General features: G+C 41.0%; 1 protein-coding gene across 1 annotated transcript in view; it reads right to left on the minus strand.

The window, feature by feature from the left end:
- The window catches only part of fndc7b (fibronectin type III domain containing 7b), a gene marked incomplete at its 5' end in the record, with an annotated part of 37,592 nt that extends 24,095 nt beyond the window's left edge, over positions 1–13,497 (minus strand). The window contains 18 exons of the mRNA XM_079351074.1: positions 43–309; positions 1,115–1,375; positions 1,714–1,971; positions 2,240–2,503; positions 2,814–3,071; positions 3,813–4,073; positions 4,210–4,470; positions 5,576–5,839; positions 5,939–6,199; positions 6,346–6,597; positions 6,882–7,142; positions 7,417–7,674; positions 7,856–8,122; positions 8,578–8,719; positions 8,989–9,107; positions 11,007–11,270; positions 12,231–12,500; positions 13,335–13,497. Of these exons, the coding sequence (XP_079207200.1) occupies positions 43–309; positions 1,115–1,375; positions 1,714–1,971; positions 2,240–2,503; positions 2,814–3,071; positions 3,813–4,073; positions 4,210–4,470; positions 5,576–5,839; positions 5,939–6,199; positions 6,346–6,597; positions 6,882–7,142; positions 7,417–7,674; positions 7,856–8,122; positions 8,578–8,719; positions 8,989–9,107; positions 11,007–11,270; positions 12,231–12,500; positions 13,335–13,497 (4,351 nt within the window). The remainder of the gene's footprint in view (positions 1–42; positions 310–1,114; positions 1,376–1,713; positions 1,972–2,239; positions 2,504–2,813; positions 3,072–3,812; positions 4,074–4,209; positions 4,471–5,575; positions 5,840–5,938; positions 6,200–6,345; positions 6,598–6,881; positions 7,143–7,416; positions 7,675–7,855; positions 8,123–8,577; positions 8,720–8,988; positions 9,108–11,006; positions 11,271–12,230; positions 12,501–13,334) is intronic.
- Positions 13,498–14,324: the final 827 nt, after the last annotated feature.

The following is a 14,324-nucleotide window of genomic DNA, read 5'->3' on the forward strand; positions in this document are numbered from 1 at the left end:
TTTCCTAACACTCCTTCATTATCTCCTTCTTAATTCTCATACCTGACTGGAAAGTAAAAGGCAGACTGGGTTGGCTCATGCAGCCTCTTTCAATGGTGATGACCGTGACAGCCGCTGTCTCTCCACAGTGAAGGTCTGAGAGGTCACAGTTTGTCCCATTGGCAGAGCAGGTGTAGTTGTGTTCGTCCACTGCAGAGGGTATCGCTGTGGCCACATAGAGATCTGCTTGTAGGGCAGCATCCCAGGTCACGTGACCAATGTTACCGACACACTGCAGGGACACATGGACGTTGGTGGGAGGGCAGGGGCCTGAAGGAAAACGAAGAAGGGTGGATTTGTTAAAGAAAGTTAAGAGGGCGTGAGCTTGTATTAGAATGAACTTAATATCTCTACATGGCAAACACATTAAAGCCTCTGAAATTCAGCTTTAAATAATGAACATACATTATTGTATCAAAATAGCTCCTTCTGCTGAGAGCATATAATAAAACTGTGGGTGTAACAGACATCTGTCTGACTGCACACAAATGTTGCTTAGAGCAATGAAAGCATTCATTTCAGTTGGTCTCTTAATGCTCATATTGTAGCACTCAGTTTGCATACACATGCATCATTAGCCATTAAGGCTCCAGTTTGTTTCCCAAAGTATAAATCAAATGTTAAATAGTTTCTTTAAGCTTGAGCCGTAGATACAGAATCTTTCACGCTGAACAACCAAGGCCTCTGATAATCACTCGCAAATCAGTTCATGCTTGGCCCAAATTACTGAGACACAGTGTTCGTGTTTCTTTGGTTGGTTTGCAATTTTCCATAATTTCTATATTAGAAATATTTACCACACCCAAAAGTTAAAACAGTATCAGGGAAATAAACATAAACTTGGGTGACTCTGTTTCCACTTTACATGAAAAAACAAAAAACAAAACAACATACACTGCTTTTTAAAATACTAACAAACAAGAACAAGAGACACTGGAGTAGATAGGAATTGAGGATTTGGGTTTCCATTGGTTTTAATTTTTTATATAATTTTATACTGACCCCGTCTATAACTGAGATTAATCCCAATGTGTGTACTTTGTCAAAAGTGAATAAAGGGCCATTTTCCCCTTACCTGCTATGTAAGTGATTGGGTAACTGTCGAAGCCCTTGCAGACATCCGAGTGAGGCGTGACCATGATTATGTAGGTCTGGGCACAGTGCATGTTGGGTAGGTTACAACTTGTGTCGTTTGTGGTGCACTGTTTGACATCACCGTCTCTGCTGTTCGCCACCACTTTATAGGAGACCGCATAGGCGCTTTGATCCCAGCTCACCACGGCTGTGTTGTTTTCACACACCAGGGAGGCGCTGACGTTCATGGGAGCACAGGGGGCTGACGGAAACAGAAGACCAACACTCTAAGCATTCAACGATTATCAATCAAATGAATCATTTACAAATGTATTTCACACTTTGCAAGCTAGCTCAACAAGTCTTTACTATATTTTTTAAACAAAATGCAGTTTTCTAAAACTATTCAAACAACATTTAAAAAAGTCAAACAAACGGACATCTAGAGGATCAGAAAATAAATCTTGTAAATAAATCTTTGGAGTTTAAAATTAAGAGTAACAAACCTAAAAAAAACTGAAAAGAAAACATTACATTAAAGTTTAACTTCACTGTCTTCACACACACATTCTTCCAATCACCCAATCAATTATCTCTTACCTGTCTGTATTTGAGTTACACCTGGCAAGCTGCTGTTACAGTGCTCAGCCACAGCTGTCACTTCCACATGATACATTTGACCACAGGGCAGCGCGGGTATGGATAAGTCTGTCTGGGTGGTTGTGGCAGACGCCACACGGTCTCCAGAGTAGACCTTGACATAGAAACTCTTTCTTCCCAAAGTCTCGTCCCAGCTCAGGAAGGCGATGCCGGTCTCACAGGAGTATGTGTACTCCACATTTTCAGGGGTACAGGGTGCTGGGTGACAGAGGAGTTCAGTCAGAAAAACAGATGTTATAACATCTAAGCCGATAACTTGATTTTTTATTTTTCCTAAGAAATGTAACCGATCTAGCGAGGAAACTTAAAGACTGATATCTTGTATTCATCATCAAACACACACACACACAAACACACACACCTACTGTACATACATTTAAGAATAATACAACCCCCAAAGAATGAAAATACTTTGCCGTTTTTTCTAACAAGATATCATAAAACAAAAGCCTTAAATATGACTTACATGTGACAATCAGAAAAGTGGTGCTGGGTTTGCTCAAACACTGGAACCCCTGTGCCACAGCGTGGACAGTGTAGGTGTGCCCACACATGAGGTTATCCAGGACACAGCTGCCATTGGTGGAGGATGTGCAGTACGTCGAGTGTCCGAGGCTGGAGGTGGCGTTGACGGTGACACTCACGGCATCCTCATCCTCGACCCAGGAGACAACAGCGTGGTTTGAGACACAGTCGAGGGAGTGGTCTAGGATCACTGGAGCGCAGGGGGCTGGGCAGGGGAAAGAAAAACATGTTCATTATTAATATTTAATGTGAGGTGTACAGTAAAGAATAAAACCTCCTCTCCTCACAAACAAGACCAGTCATCACTAGCTTATATTTTTAAGAAGCTTAGTTTTGTTTTGTTTTTTTAAAGAAAAAAACAAGATGATTTAACACATTTCATTTGTAACCACTGAAGAGAGTTGGGTAGTATCCTTTTATATTTGAAGTCTTTTTAGAAGTTTGGCGAAGTTTTAAAAAATCGCACATAAAGAACATTTTAGCCGATTCCAGTATCTCAATGAAATGTCCATAACCTGTTGTTATATTGGTTTTGGCGAGTATGGAGCTGTTGCATTTTCCGTCTCCGGCCAGCACAGTCACAGTATAGTGTTCCCCGCACTGCAGCTCGGTCAGCTCACAGAATTCACCGGTGGAGTTACAGGAATCGACGTGCCCGACGGCCTCAGCGAGGACTGTGTAATAACTTGCTCCAGCGCTCGCCACCCAAGTCACTGTTGCAATACCTGAGGAGCAGTGCAGGGCGGCGGCCACAGTTGTAGGGTCACAGGGTGCTGGAGAGAGTGGATATAAGATTTTTTAAAAACATTCATAAAGAAACTTTATCTATCTGAACAGGCAAGTTTACTCACATAGACTGCAACATCAACTCTACTTTGGTTTAAGCTCAATTTTTGCATAAAACATGGGATAATCGGTTATCAATAAAGCGCATTCTGGACCTTCAAATATTTAGCAAAAAATGCCTTCAAAATCTCAGATTCTACCAGCAGAATGTCTAAAAAAAGATTCAACTTGACCTAAAGAAAGAAACTGCAGATAAAGAAAACCACCGAGATGTGAAAGTTGGAAAGACAGATAATGTTGACAAAACACGATTTCACAAACTAAAAGCCTTTATATTATTTTTAGAATATTTACAACAGATCCAAAGCTGTGTGTTTCTATAAAAACAGTTTACACTTCATCCTGTATGATCCTTTTTTTTAAAAGGTCAATTTAAGTCACTGCAGTTTTTAAACACATGTTTTGCAAACATGAGGGAACAGCAAACTTGAATCAATGAACTACTTATTAGTTTTATTAAAAATGATCCAAGTAAAAAATAGATTGAGAAGTATTTGTGCAGATAGAAAATACTTAAATCATCCATTTATTTCTTGTTTAGTCTTTTATGGATTTGTTGACAAAAACAAAACGCATATCTAGCAAATTAACAAATTATTTCTACAATATATTTACAAGCAACCTAAATAAAAGGCTCAGATATCCTTCTAGCTTAAATGAAGATTTACCTGTCATTGCTGAGATCGTGGCACTCTCAGAGCTGTTACACCTGTCGTTTACGGCCCTCACACTCAGCATGTATGTCTGAGCACACTGCAGGCCTGAGAAGAGGAAACTTTCATTGTGTGAAGTGCTGGACGAAAAGAAACCTCCTGCTCCCGTCAAGCTGGAGACATAGGACGCAGAACCAGCTGCTGCAGCCCAGGACGCCCGCAACGTGTTAGTGGAACAGTCCACCACGCCGTCGACTTGCTCGGGAACACAAGGAACTAAAAGAGAAAGAAAGTGGATGTTGAAGAGGCTCGTGAGGAGGGAGGAAAAGTCAGAGAAACACGAGATCATCTTCGCTTTGGTTTTTTTTTCTGTATCAAAATAAACCACACAACTTTGTGGGGTCAGACTTACCAGAATTAACTATTTCTGGGATGCCACTGTGTCCGTCACATGTGTTGCTTATGGCTCTGACTGTCACATTGTACTGCTGTCCGCACTGTAAATGAGGGATCGAGCATCTTGTTCCCTGTGTTCTGCATTTGAGTGTAGTCCCATCACTGGCCACTGCGGTGGCGTTGTAGTACGTTGGCATGGATCCAGGCATCCAGCTGATGGTCAGAGTGTTGTTGCGACAGTTCAGGGTGTTGAGCACGCTCTGGACAGCACACGGAGCTGATGCAGGAGGCACAGAGAGAGACTCAGCGGTTACGTAAAGTACAGATATGAGAAGATGAGTTGTGCTGGAATGTTTAAATCTCGTTTAATAGATGTTTCTTTAGTAAGCGATAGGGGGCAGAAGAGCTCCACTGCAAACAGGAGTAAATCCAGACCACAACGTCTTAAAGACTGCCTTCGAAGAAATGAAGCACTTACACCTCTGAAGCAGAAAGTATTTGCACTACCTCTGCTTTAAAATATAAAACTAAACTGTCAAGTTTCCCATGTGACTGAATGAAAAGTTAACATAGCCCCTGTGAGATTTTACCACTGGATGGTGAACACCTTTTTGATCGCTTTGAGTACGGCCTTTTTAATCATCGCCTGAAATAGAAGTGATGTTGTGATGATAGTTATTGTAAGATTTTATTCCAGACAGCAGTAAAAGCAAAGTATCAGTCACAGACAGCCACAGCTCTGATCATGAGCTGCTCTATCGTCCAATTTCTAATTATTTGGGAAACAATTGACAGCTTATTGTACTGGAGAAGAATAGAAAGAAAGACTAGTAACTGAGATGATCACATTGATAGGAATATATTTACTGAGGGAAGAACGCAGGTCTATGGGACATGAAACTTGATTTCACGTTGAAAGCAGAGGTTAAGTCCAATTGTGTTAAACTGTCCATTCACAAGTAAACCATGTATGTTTTGACCCTTTCGGCCGTCTCTTATCTCTTTAAGTTTTCCAACACCAACGGAAAAGTTTGACTTCATTGTAGGTTGAAAAAGCAGTGTCTTAACTTTTTGTTTCTTTTATGGAGTAATAAATGTTATATATGATCGATTTCATCATATAGGAGCCCATTGGCGATGATGCTTTGTAAAATATTGATTTTTTTTAGACTGTGGTTTTTCAATATAAGGTGGAGGCAGAGGGTGAGAAATGTGCAATTTTGGATCCATGAAAACGAAACAGGAGATGATTAAAACAGGAAACGCTTGGTCAACAAAGAGTGAATCTTCGTTATAGAAAAGAAAAAAGAATGTTAACAGGTATTTATAAGGACCAGAGAATGAAGAAATAGGGAAAAATCAGAGATGTTACTTCCTCTCACCAGTTGTTAGGATGACAGGCTCGCTGTCGGGACTCTGACAGTCGCCATCCGAGGCTGACACAGTGAAGTTATACGTCTTCCCACAGTGCAGGCCATACAACGGGCAGCCGAGGTTCATCCCTGCATCACATGTCACAGTGTGTCCATCTGCGCTCACCGCCTTCCCAATGTAGGACACTGCATTGTTGCTGCTGTCCCAGGTTAACACGGCGGAGTCGTTGGCACAGTTCACTGACGCACTGAGCTGAGCTGGAGGGCAGGGCGCTGCAGAATAAGAAGAGACAGATTAAAAGTTGAACTGTTGGTGAAAAGAAATTCAAAAACTAAACTCTCAGATACTGATTGATTTCTGATCATCCTTACCGGTCTGTAGTGTCTCTGCAGAGCTCATATTACTGCTGCAGTTGTGGTTTAGAGCAGCCACCCCAACACTATAAACCTGGCTGCACACCAGACCCTCCAACCTGCAGGACATGCCAGTAGAGGGGCATAGCAAGCTCCGGCCATCGAGATCCACGGCTGTAGCTTCGTAGGAAAGAGCGCCCAGGCTCGCTTGCCAAGTTACTTCCACAAAAGTCTGGCCACAGTTTCTGTTCGCCGTCACATTAGCTGGCACACATGGAGCTGAGGTACAAATAGTTAATCATCTTAAATGAGAATGCCATACAGCGTCAAAGAAAACGTGCATCTTTCCCGACATATCTGACACACAATTAACACGTTCTAGGATGGACTGAACGAACGCAAAATTAGTCACAGTTCTCCCTTACCTTTCCCGACAGGTAGTACCGAGGGATGACTGAAACACGAGCTGTTAAAGGACATCACTGTCACTGTGTGATCCAGTCCACACTCGAGTTTGTCCACCCTCAACACGGCCTCTGTGGTGTTGTAGGTCATTTTCCCGTCACTACTTGTGATTTCCGTCATATAGCCTTCTGCTTTACTCGACGCGTTCCAGCCGATGGTCAGGACTCCTGACTGGCAGTCTAAGTCGGCCTTCACACTGGGTCCACAAGGAACTGGGCAGAGAGAAGAGAGAAAAACCTATAATGCTGTCCTGCTATATTGCAGGTTAGCAAACTGTACAAACAGGGAATCTCACAGGTCTTTATCATTTGATTGCCTCCATACTGATCCAAAACTAAAAATAGCATGTTTCATAAAAAGTGTGTGGGGATTGGGGGGGGGGCTAAATTTTACAGCTAAAACTAGAGGACAACCAATGTAAGCATTTAGCCACTGCATAGTTAACATTATAGTTTATAGTAGTTTACAATAAAGTTTATTTTCATGTTTTTCGCACCAGACTCCATGTAGATGGCTTCAGAGGGCATGCTGGGACATATGCCATCATGGTAGCCGACAGTGACCGTGTACAGCTGGCCACATTTCAGATCTGGTATCCTGCAGCTGGTGTTGGCTGAGCTGCAGCTAAGAAGTCGTTGATGTTCATCCACGATGGTGGCAGTGTAGGAGTTAATTCTGGGCTGGCCATTCCACGATACCAGAGCCTCATTGGCTGCACAGTCCAGAGAGGCGGTGACGCGATCTGGAGGACAAGCGGCTGGACGAGAAAAGTTAAGTGAAATAAGTGAAATAAAAAACAACATACTATTTTATTTTATTTTGAAGCTTGAGAGACATGCCGATTGTTTAAGACAAGTTAACTAATTCAATTTACAATAAATTAAAGACCAAAGTTTGGAAATTCTTTCCAGACAAAACCATTCACATTTCACTTCACATTGATGCTTCATGTCCCCTTAATTACTTTCAAAGGACACCTAAAAAAAAAACTAACAAGACGCCTTGAAATAACCCTCAAGAAAGCCCAGTACCTGTCTCTATGGTGACCATCTCGCTCTTAGTGCTGTTGCAAATTAAGTTGGTGGCGATGACGTAAGCTGTATAGTTGGTGCCGCACTTCAGGCCTCCGATCTTACACATCAAATCAAAGGAGTTGCAGCTGTGAGTGTTGCCATTGCTGTCCATGGCAACGGCCACGTAGAAAATTGCACTTCCACCAATCCAGGTTAGTGTGATGGCGTCTGCTCCGCATTCCTTCACCGCTGATACGTTGTGAGGAGCGCAAGGAACTAGGGGAAGGAGGATAACAGTTGATATGTCTTAATCATTTTCTTTTCACAAACACCTCAGGTTTTATTTTTTGTTCGTGCGAAAAATCGGAATTAATTAATTAATTCAGATATTTAATAATCCGTCTTGTTACTGAAAGAGAAAGCTGACTCTTGATTGATGGCCATGGCCTCTTCTCACCTGTCTCAGCCACAGGCCCCAGCGTCCTTGGGCTGGCACATTCATCATCAAAAGCTGTGATGTAGACGCTCAGGTACTCTCCGCAGTGTAAGCCTGGTATGGCGCAGCTGTTGGACATAGAGCTGCAGTTGTATTGGCTGTTGGTTCCCCTGTTGCCAAAGGCCTCCACAGTGTAGCGTAGCGCCCCCTCAGCCAGTTCCCACTTACTGAGCAGAACATCTGTACTGCATTCTGCTAAGGACTGCAGGTTCTTGGGAATACACGGGGCTGGAAACAAGGAAAGGAAGCAAACTTATTATCTTTTTACAATATGAGTAATGATTTAAGATGGTCAGCAAGAAGGGGACTAAAACAGTATTGTAGTTTAAGAAGAGGACAGAAATTCATGTTGTTGTCAGGGTTCATACTAGGCAGTCTGATCTTTGACCAGAGGGTGCTCACTGAATATGAAATACTTAGTATCAGAGGTAAATAAAGATATTCACCAGTAATCTGTGAACTTCTACTTCTAGATTTTACATTTAAAAAAATAAATAAACTTGTGATCGCTGGTTAAATCTGAAATCAAATTTGATTCTATTACATTGATTTCTTTGAATACACACATTTCATCAAATTATAGAACTAAAAAAAAAGTAGTAGAATAAAAAAATACATAAAATGATGTGTTTCATACACAAAGTTACAGTATATAAATTAGTGTTTATCAACTTGTTTCGTACCTGTGCGAATGTCAACGGTCGAGCTTAGCTCGCTTCTGCACTGCCCTTTGATGGAGTAAACTGTGAAGGAATAGTGACGTCCACAGACTGTGTGTGTGAAATAACAGGAGTTGTCTTCAGTCAAACATTCCTGGACTCCTCCCTGGGTAATACAGAAATCAAACACTGAATGTAAACAATAAATCACAAGTCATTTGCTTTTTGTTGCATTTTTGCTAAGTCTGGTCATATGCTACGCTAGGTTTGCTAGCTGTAGCAAGCTATTACATTTACTACAGGCAAGCAAGTGGTAGTAACGCTGTTTTAATCAAATGTGTGAGCAGAAAGATTGTTGATGTTTTCTGTAGATAATGTAATTTTATATTTCTTCTGAGGTGCTGCAAACATTTAGTCCGAAATGTTGTAGCCTACCTGAGAGTCCACGGCCTTGGCCATGTAGTGGTCCGTGTTGTTTGTGTGCTCCCAGGAAAAAATGATGACTTCACTGGAACAATCTCGCCACAAATCCAGTTTTTTAGGAGGACAAGGAACTAAAAAAATATAGACATTACAATCATTTGTCAACCAGTTTCATTTAAAGCCCTTTACAACAACACTTTAAAAAACACTGGTTGCACATGTAGGAGGACAAAATTGGAAAGAGACAGATAGACAGATAGACAGATAGATAGATAGATAGATAGATAGATAGATAGATAGATAGATAGATAGATAGATAGATAGATAGATAGATAGATAGATAGATAGATAGATATGCTTTCAACATGGAGTTAAATATCATCATCAAAGGGCAGTGATCTCAAATCTCCTTTCAGGTTAAAACGCCCTGATACCCAAGATTACACTCCAGTGTTGCTTTTCACTGTACAAGGTTTCAGGTTTTACACAAACACAGGCTCATTCTTGGCAGCCTGAACACAACACAATATGATATAGACAGTGGAGCTCAATAGGAGACCCAGTTTTTTTTTAAGTTGACACCTAGTGATGCACTGTATTTTAAAACCAAACCAAACAAAGTTGCAAACAGCTATCCCCAAACGACTTCTAACGGATATGACCTCAGTTATCCTTCTCCTAAGGTACAAACAAAGACATGTACTTGAATGAAGACTTGAATTTCCCTCGGGATCAATAAAGTATCTATCTATCTATCTATCTATCTATGTAAGGTTTTAGAAAAAAAAACTAACTTTACAGAACATTTGAAAAGACTTATTTAAGTATCTGTCTTTGGAAAAAGGTGATCTTCTGAGAAAAAAATAATTATGTTGGGAATGCAATCACCATGTCAAAGTAATTCATATTCTGGAAAAAGTTATCATTAAAAATCGATGACCATCGAAGGCCAAGCTTTATTACAAGGCAAGTCTTAAAATGACGCAGGTAGCTTTTTAATATACCTTATGGCTTTGAGAAATAGGTGTTGTGTCACAAGATTGGGTATTTTAATGTGTTCCCTTAAGTATTGAATGGCTATACACTTGACATGAATGAGTAACTTGTCATAAAATCATATTCAGCATCATCCAAGTCACGTCAGCTAATGTGTGCCCCAGGGATTGGGGTTGGACAGAAAAAGTCTTAAAGAGAAAAGGGTGACACATGAGATGAAAGGATTATCTGCCTCGGCTAAATAGATGGCAGGGTGGAGTTGTAAAATCCAAAAATCGAAATAGACATGGAACCAACTCTGTCAGGTGATGGGCACGGATATGCTGGTGGTCTGTTCTTTTTGTTAAATTTATAAATTTCATCCAAAATTGGTTAAGTGTTTCGATTTATTTCAGAAATATATCCTCATCAAGAGTTACCATTTTATTCACTGCTAACGCACTCTATCTCCAAAACTGGGAGCGACTCAAGTTTTAGCAAGAACCCTCTTAGCTATTAACAACAAGATGAATGAGGCTGATTTCATGAGTGATTTTAATCCCTATTGTTGAGTTAGATGTATCTAAAGCCAGTTGACAGGTAATGGATTGGTGGCTAGTACTGTCGCAAGTGTTCCCACCGTGCTGATCCAGGACGTGTTTACTCGTTTCATAGAGATCTTTTTGGAGCAAATTTTAAAAAGTCCCAAAAGGGTTACATTCAGTTTAGGTACCAGTTCTCATTGTTTCCTTCCGAACATGAGGGGGTGAGGTTACTTCACGTGCAGTATGACGGTTGCCTCCATGCTCTGTGGTTGGAGTGTTTCGCTTCACCTTGCAAAATTTGCTGGGATACAAAGCAACACGACCAGGCGAGCGATGCCACTTTTAGACAACATTTCCTGCATTCAAAGACAACTGTGGTGTACTGTTAGTTAAATAAACCTGAGGAAGTGCTGGTTGGTTTAAAAAACGACAGCACGGCTTGTGGACAGGCTTTCAGACGGTGCCACAGAGAACTACACAGCTTCACAAAACCTGCACATTGTGTCTCACCTGTCTGGAAAGTGGCAGAGGTGGTGTTCATCACGTTCGTGCAGCTATCTGATGCTGGTGTTACATGTACCACGTAGCTCTGGCCACAGCTCAGTCCGTTCATCTGGCAGCTGGTTCCCTGGCTGGTACACATCACCTCGGTGCCGTTTTCGCCCACTGCTATCGCTTTGTAGGAGTCAGCGCCAAACACAGACGTCCAATGCACCTCAGCAGAGTGAGTGGTGCAGGTGTAGTCCACTGACACTGAAGAAACTGGAGTCAGCTCTGCAGGAAAGAAAGTACAAAAGGAGAATTGTCTTTTTGAGAGTTGTAGAGAGACTTTCTACAAACACCATGTCAGAAAGAAATACTACTGGTATGATCACTGACTGTTTACAGTCAACTATAACAACAATTATTTTTTAGAGTGATCGATTCATCTGGTTAACACTCTTCTACATTATATACAAATGATTTCTCATGTTCCAACACTTACATCACCTGTGGTGTACCGCAAGGTTCAATTTTAGGCCTCATCTTATTCTCCATTAAAATGTGACCACTCAGCAAAATGATAATGTATTGTATACCTTCCTTTAGAGATACAGTATGTGGACCCTGAAGGCCTTGCTGCTGTCAGAGAGAGTCTAATGTAAACTAGTGGATGGTACAACACTGTCTCAACAAAGGATGGTAGCATCTAGCTACAAATGTTTTAACTTTGCTTTACTTTCTAACGTCCTTCTGATACAACAAAAAAAAGTGCAATGCTAAAGGAGAGCAAAATATTATTGAAAGGTAGCAAAACGTCAGAAATCACTGTCTTTTGACCAATATGTTTGTTTTTAACCCGGCTGTATCGGCCAATACTTGAGTCTAGATATCTAAATTGTTATCCTGAAAGAAAAAATATTTCTTGAACATCTTAAATGTGACTTTTCCAAACAATGCGAGAGAAAAGAAAGCAAAATGTCTTTGAGCTTGTGTTCTTCTAAGGATAATATGTACTGTTTTTAAAGGTATCAACTTTTAGTAATGGAAATGTACTTAAAAAGATGAGTAGAGCATAAGCCTAAGACTGAAAGTTTAAAGTGACAGACCCACAAGTAGGCTGTCAGGGCATCTGAATCCTTTTCCCCCCCAAGGATCACATTCTGCATGTCTGAAAGGAACGCCTCAGAGAGAAAAGCTGACCTAGATCTTAATCAACCAGTTATTGATATTAGTTTGGCTGTGGCGACTTACTGTTGGTGGTGTATGTGTAGTCTGTAGGTTCGCTCGGCACCAGGAACTTGTTAAAAGAGGACACGGATATTAGATAGGTGGAGCATGGGAGGATGCCTTGAACATCTAGCTTGGTGTCTGTGACGTTGTACACAGACGGCGGGCTGTTGGGTTCCTCAATGTCTTGGATGGCAACTCGGTACAGCAGAACGTCTTCTACCGGCTGCCATGTTACCCTCGCGGTGCCAATCCCGGTCTGTGACGCTGTGATGGCCGTCGGAGGATTCACCACTGCAGACAGACATAAATATTTTACGACACAAGCCTCCTCAATCTCAAGAAATTAATCCTTCTACTTTAAAGTTAATAAACTCACATAGTGCAGCTATGTTGACCTGTCACTTAAACATCGCCAAAAAATACATGTTCTTATTTACGCATTGTGCTAAAAGTGTCTTTGTTATATGAGATGATTGTATCTCTGACAGTCTCTGAAAGTCTCTGAAACATTTTACAGATAAAGCCAACATTTTGCTGCTTTGTTTTTGAAAACTATTTCTTCATTTGACATCAGTTCTAATGAAATCTGTAGACAGAGCAGTCATCATTTCCGAGAGTGGCTGGAAGATAGGTTCAAAAAAAGGATACCTTGGATAATACCACTTTGTTTTGTCTTCTTTGTCAGACCTTTTTTAATTCTATACTCAGATACTCAGTTACTCAGATACCCAAATACTCAGATTAAACTATCTGCATTGTTTTAAAAAGAAGGATGTGAAATAAGAAACACTTTGAGAGTTGTGTTTAAAAAACGTTATTAAGGGATGTACTGCAATCAAAGTGAGACCAACTTCCCGATGTAAGGATCTACTGCAATAAAGTTTATTTGCAATAAAGAATTCCATTTTTGAAAAACTTTTCTTTTTTTTTTTTTTTACCATTTAAGGGTCACCATCTTAGTTTAGTGTAGCCTGTAACACAAACTGAATTCCTGACTGTAATCAAGGTTCAACAGAGATAGTTTTGGCACTTAATGTAGCTGACCTTTCATGAAGGTAACACTGTATTTTGATGTATTTTTACGTTTATTCACTTTCTACACAATGGACTTCATTATTCACTCACAGGTCGTGACGGTCCGAACTTTGCTTCTGCTCCCCATCCCGGCGTTGTTTGCTGTGAAGACGTAGCAGTCGTAGTTGGTGGAGGGCTGCAGGTCTCCCACCACAACGGATTGATTTGTGTAGGTTTGGTTGCGCACTTCTCCGGTTCCTTGAGAGATCACCATCAGTTGATAGACCTCAGCCGAGTGTACTTTTGTCCATTCTACCATGAAGGAAGTACTCGACATTGACCGGGCGATTACTATCTGCGATACATCGGGTACTAGGGAGTAGAGCAGGGAGAACGAAGCGTTAAGGATGCTGCGTCGTAGTTCGTGCGTAATGGTAACGGCTCTGCGTAAAATGCAGTCCAGTAATTTTATATCCACTTACATCCATTTAAAACACATGCATATGGATCACTTCAACATCACGTAATTAGCTTCTTTTTACCTGTTTGTGCCTCATCGGTGTCCGTACACACCACAAAATAGAACTGCAGGACTTTGAGGACCACAATGTACTCCGTTCCTGGTCTCAGACCGTTGACGACCCTCTCTGTCGAGGCTGCAGGTGCCGTCACCACAACCGGTGCAAAGTCTGTGCTGTTTTTTACCCGCAGGTCCAAAAAGATGCTTGTCGCCCCAACATATTTTTCCCATTTTACCAGAATCGACGAGGAGCTGCTGGCTTGCGCTGACAAAATCCTGCACCCTAAAAGAGAGATGGATACAGGTGAAAACCGGAAATCCGAAATTCCGGAAATTGAACTTTTCCTCACTCCTAATTGAACGTTTTAAGCTTTTTTTTTTCTCATCAAGACAGTGTTTGCTTCAGTGGTCCATTCCGAATTGCAATATTGATTATATTATAATAATAAAAAAGGGGAAAAAAACCTAGACAGATTTAGGTCTAAAATCATAATTAAACTCCATTTCTTGACTTACCGTTTGCATTACAGGTAGATATCTGTAAATAACAAACACAATTAAATAAATGACAGTGAACACAT

This window comes from Symphodus melops (genome assembly GCF_947650265.1).
Source record: "Symphodus melops genome assembly, chromosome: 8".
NCBI lineage: Eukaryota > Metazoa > Chordata > Actinopteri > Labriformes > Labridae > Symphodus > Symphodus melops.